The sequence below is a fragment of the Leucoraja erinacea genome, chromosome 4 (genome assembly GCF_028641065.1).
Source record: "Leucoraja erinacea ecotype New England chromosome 4, Leri_hhj_1, whole genome shotgun sequence".
Lineage (NCBI taxonomy): Eukaryota > Metazoa > Chordata > Chondrichthyes > Rajiformes > Rajidae > Leucoraja > Leucoraja erinaceus.
Genome location: NC_073380.1, coordinates 74,146,913 through 74,152,699, shown reverse-complemented (window position 1 = coordinate 74,152,699; position 5,787 = coordinate 74,146,913). Strand labels below are relative to the sequence as shown.

The following is a 5,787-nucleotide window of genomic DNA, read 5'->3' as shown; positions in this document are numbered from 1 at the left end:
TACTATTCTGTATGTTTCAATGAGGTCCCCGCTCATTCTTGTAAACTCCAGCAAGTACAGGCCCAGTGCCGTCAAACGCTCATCTTAGGTTAACCTACTCATTCCTGGGATAATTCCTGGTAAACCTCCTCTGGACCCTCTCCAGAGCCAGCACATCCTTCCTTAGATATGGTGCCCAACATTGCTCACAATTGTTGACAGCTGGAACTGGCCTGTTCCAATCAGAAATACCAAAAACAGTTAATTTAATGGAAACCATCAAAAACTAAATTCCTGTGCAACCATAATTAGCTGTTGTGTTCCCCTCTTGAAGCCTGTGCCAGATAGTCTCCCTGTCTCATCTTTGGCTTGCTATTGCCAGAGAAACAGGCCATTCAATACATAAACCTCATATAGGTGTTACTGCTGTCCTGTTTTGGTCAAATCTCTGAGGTGGGCTTTCTTTACAACTGAGCAAAGCTCGATAAAAATGTCAGTTTCCATTAAGACAAATATCCATCGTGAGGTCGAGCGATTATAGTGTAACGTGCATCACCTGATATCTCAGGACATTACCAGCTCTGAAAAGATGTACTCATCATGATTCACTCCTGAGGAAGGGGGCGCGGTACAACAGATAAAGTAAAAACCAGGAGCTTTTCCATGCAGAATGCATTTGATCGTTTTGGAGCATACCGTATTCTCTGTGTCTTTAATTGTGTTAATATTATGCTGTTATTGGACAACAGAGCCAAAATGTCCTCCTGTTTCTCAAGAAAAACTTCTCATCAAGGGCTTCGAGATTGCTTGGAGGCAATTAGTATTTAGATTGGTGTCTCGCAAAAAATATTATCTCTTTAGACGTTTATGAAATTTATATTACATCTTCAATCATTCTGATGGCAATATTTGTTTAATATTTCTTAATTTAGAACCTTCACATACAACATGTGAAAATCCAGGAATGCCACTGCATGGAACACAAAATAATACATTTGGTTACATGGTAAGTAATATATGGATTAAAATCCAGTCCCCATTAATTTAAATGCAAAGTGAAATGCAATTAAAAGTATCTCCATTTTGTAGTCTTAACATCCTAATTTTTCCCTAACATGATTACAATAGTCATCTTCACGTTGTTATTATTTAACACGTATATTTTGTTGGATAAGAAAACAATAAGCTAATAGATTTTAGTGGCCAATAACAACTATATTAACATTTTAGTTTAGTTTAGTTTAGAGATACAGCGTGGAAACAGGCATTTCGGTCCACCGAGTCCGCATCGGCCAGCGATGCCTGGCACATTAACAATATCCTACACTAGGGACAGGACTATTGCCTTGGAACTTGAAGCTCTCGATCATCGCCACTTCAGACCAATTGATGCTGACTGGGGCATGCTCACAACCTGTTCCTGAAGTCAATGTTTACATTGAGGGAGGGGTTGTATCACAACACCATGTTATTAAGCTCTAGGTAGGCATCTCTTCCAGGATGTCTTCAGGTACGATGTCAAAAGCCTGGAAGCCACCTTCTTCCATGTGTGCCATCATTCATTGTTTGCTGCTGGTATCTGGCACAGTGGCAATGCACCTGCGATATTTGACGTTTGGATTAGATTTATGTTATGTAAGCTTGCTTTAACTGGTAATACTAACTTGTACCTTCCTACTGAATTATTAACTAGGGACAAGACAGCATTGGGCACACCTAGAAATAACTGAAGTGAGCTGGCAGCATTAAATCAATATGCAGTCTGTATTGCAATCAATTGTGCAGGATAAATTGTAATTCCCACACATGCTTTCTGGGATTTTTCCTATTTAATCCATGACACTTTGTTGGTAGATTCAATTCTTATCCCTTATCTCCTTCACCATGTGTAAGCTTCATTTTTTTAAAATTCTTTGCTGTGAAGGGACTGATCAAATTTAAATTACTTTTTCTTGATCCATTAATTGATTTACCTGGTACAACTGTGCCCGGGGTGACAAATAATTAGTAAATCACTGCTGATGCCCAAGTTAAAGGAGCTTAGGCAAAAAACGATTTATGTCAGGCAGGTTGGCGATCAAACCTTCAATTCCCAGTTAAAACCCCACACAGTGGCTTAGTTTTTAATTGAAAAGCATTTAGATAAAACTGCAGACACAGAAAATAGTAAGATTAAACGAGAACTTACCAGTTTGAAGTTTGATCTTGATTTTATGAGGAGTTACGATGAGCAATTACGTGAAGAAGGGCCGTCCGTCTGCGTGCGCGTCAATCTTCAAAGCAGCGGTGTTAAATGACAGATAAAAAGAAGACCTGAGAATAGTAAGATTGAAGAAACTAGAACTTCCATGTGACCTTGATAGTATGAGGGTGGGAACGGTGGGCATGTAATCGCTCATCGTAACTCCTCATAAAATCAAGATCAAACTTCAAACTGGTAAGTTCTCGTCTAATCTTACTATTTTACTTCGGAGTCACGTGAGTGACTACGTGAAGATTTCAAAGCTTTGTGATTTTACGCTGGTTACGAATCCAGGCATCACACACTGAATGGATTGACCATGGATGCATGTAATCATTAAAACATTCAGACATTACGTAGTTAAGTAAAGAAACTGATGCTTTAAATGAAAGAAAAGTTTTTTAAAAAGTTACCCCTCCCACCTTGGGGGGGAAACTAAGGGACAGAATTTACAATGGTACGTGCAAACACCCCCAGTCTGGTTATGGGTTTGTTATAAAACCAGTGGACCGTTATTTCATTTGTCCATCCTGCAGCCACTAGAATGTCGTCAACGGGCACGTCCATAGCTCTTGCTGCCGACGTAGATGCAGCCCTGATGGAGTGAGACTTAACCATATAAATGTTTACTCTTGCTACCGCCATTACCTCTTTTGACCATCTGGACATGGTTTGAGTTGACACCATTTGGTGTGTTTTTTTTGTTTTTTTTATATAGCTGATGAGGACAGATTGTTCTGAGCCTCTGAGGTTCCCCGTACTCTCAGATAGTGGTGTTAGTATGTTACCACCCACACAACCGTTGGTCCTCTGGATATGCCAAGAACTGGATCTCCATCCCTGGCATTCCTGGCCTGCTATGTTTATATCAGGTTCCTGATTATGAATGTTATGTTGTTCATATTGGTGGTCATGTAGTCCAACCATAGCTTTGCAGTGTCTGGACTCTTTGTCAGCATACCACCTTCAGGGTTAGTTATAGGTAGTCCCCACTGTCAAAGTAAGGTTTGTACCATGCTCACATCCCATGTGTCAGTGTACCTTGTCCTTGGAGGTCTTAAATTGTAAATTCCCTTGATGAATTTTGTTGTAAAGGGGTGCGTTCCTATCGAACTGTGCCCTGCTTCCCACATCAGATTGGAGGAGAGTGCGCCTCTGGCACTATAGATGCACTATAACTTAGTTTATAGTTATAGTACAGTTGATAGGAACTCCAAGACATCCATTATCCGAACTGTGTTGTATTTGTTCGGACAGTCCTATGCCTTGAAATGGCCTCCTCAGAATCTGCAGACCAACAAGTTATATGTTCATGTAGTGGATGATTGCTCCCTGTAACTGGGTTCACTAGGAGGTCCCTGCTCTTGGGTACGGCCATTACTGGCTGGACTATAATTCCCAAAATTTTTGGGAACCAGGCTTGAGAAGGCCAATCTGGCACTACCAATATGCCTGTGGCTTAGTCTTGCCTGATTTTTGTCAAGCATCGGTTTGTGAGACAAATTGGTGTAAAGCATACATAAACATTCCTCCCCAATTGAGGGAGAAAGCATCCACTGCCTTGCTCCTGGATCCAGCTCGCAGGACACATATCTGGGTAACTAATGGTTAGTCTAGATGCAAACGGATCAACATCTGGTATGCCAAATCGTGTAGTTATTTTGTTAAATACTGTCTGATTCAACGTCCATTCTGTGTTGTTATTAAACATTCATGATCCAGCATCTGTCACCGTGTTATATCTACCTCGTAGATTTCCCAAATATTCCTCTCGATACACCAGTGCCAAATGAGGTTTGACAATCTGTCGTAAGATACATATTTTACACCACCCTTGTTAATGGATATATGCCACCGCAGTGGTGTTATCAATCTGAATTTGAACAAGCACCAGTTGCATATCGCTACAGAAAACCTTGAGTCCATATTGTGCCCCCAACAATTCTGGGTAATTGATTCCATGTGTTGGGGAATTACAGACTCCTGTTCATTCCATTTGCCCTCACAGCTTTAGACTGTGTTGGTGTCTCCCCATCCTTTGCCGCTTGCATAAGTCTGAAGAACTATGGCTTTCGAGCAAAATATCCCTGAGCTGTTTCCCATTCGTTATCCACCATAGTTATTCAACAATGGCCTCTGCTGGCAATCCATAGTTTGCCAATTTGGCCTGCATGTAATCTGAGTGTTCATTCCTTTGCTTGCTGTAAAGGCCCTTACTGCTGGGAAAGCAGCTACTATTTGCCAATTACACTCGCTGTTTGCCTGATAGATGACTGGAATTTGACTATCAGGTCATTGCAGGCTTAATTAATATTGTCGTTTGCCCCTAGGCAAAGTCACCAACATATTTACTGTTTTTGATAGTATATTCTAGGTAATCAATTACCCTTGTGGGTGTCAATTTAGATTTAACTGGATGGATGAGGTAACCAATCCTTTCAAACAGGGTTTTGGTTTGCTTGACTGATGCTTCTGCCAATTCTTGGTGACTCCAAAATGAAAATGTCCTCCAAATATGCCATTACTATGTGGTTTTGAGACCTTTGTAGGCCCAGAATTGGTTTCCGTAGTTTTTTGTCAATAGTCAACCCAATTGGCATATCCATACCATCCAGATAAACTTCAAATATCTCCTGTTCTTAGTGAATAGACACCTAATAGTATGCATCTTTGAGGTTGATGCATGCCATGTGACCATTTTATAGGAAGCTCCTATAAAACAGTAGTTAAACCATAACAAAATTACTGTTTCTAAAAGTCTATACTGCACAAATGAGTTACACCTGGTTGAAGTGACATCCTCCATCTGTCACATGTCCTGAATGGCAATCCTGCCCAAAAATACTGGGCCTGCCTCGAAGACAATTCCAGTCCGAGTTCCAAGTCTGCTTGGAACCTGTGTATGTTGTGCAGTAAAATTATCACGTTATTATCTGTTTTTAAAAACCAGTTCTGAAATTTCTTGTTATTGTCATTTTGAACAAGAACACAAGAGTAAATTACCAACATGTAACTGCTCCACAATCCCTTGTTTTGGTAAACCCAGACCCACCTACCTCCATGACTACCGGTGGTCTTGTGGTAAGCCCAAAGGCCCCTGATGCGGATTCCTTTTCTCTCCTTGATTGGGAGTAAGACTGGTAAGGTGTGTGGATTCCATGTTTCTCCCGACCTCTGCTTGGGTCTGGTCTGAAACCTCATCATACTGAGCCTGCCTTGTAGTACAATTCTGGCCATTATTTTGAGTCTGCCTTGAAAGACGACTCTGATCATATTTCCGTGCCCAGCTTTCAAGCTGCCACCGGATTCAGTGAACCGCTTACCCCCTGTGGAGCTGTGGGGTGTGTTGTCGCCCACTGAGAGTGAGGTTTGTAGGCAGCCCTGAAAACAGGTGCTGCCGCAGGCCCCTAAGGATACCTGTGCTGACATGGCCCTTCCAGTGGACCTAAATGAAATTCTTGCTTTGGTCAGACTGAAAAGGACCATGAATGCTCCTCTCCTTAGAGCAGGAGACATTTGTGCAGCCCTGAAAACAGGTGCTGCTGCCTGCGGGTTCTCCATAATAC

General features: G+C 41.5%; 1 protein-coding gene across 1 annotated transcript in view; it reads left to right on the top strand.

Moving 5' to 3' along the window:
- Window positions 1-5,787, top strand: part of csmd3b (CUB and Sushi multiple domains 3b) — a 200,708-nt gene that overhangs the window by 148,642 nt on the left and 46,279 nt on the right. The window contains exon 13 of the mRNA XM_055633467.1: window positions 912-985. Within this exon, the coding sequence (XP_055489442.1) occupies window positions 912-985 (74 nt within the window). The remainder of the gene's footprint in view (window positions 1-911; window positions 986-5,787) is intronic.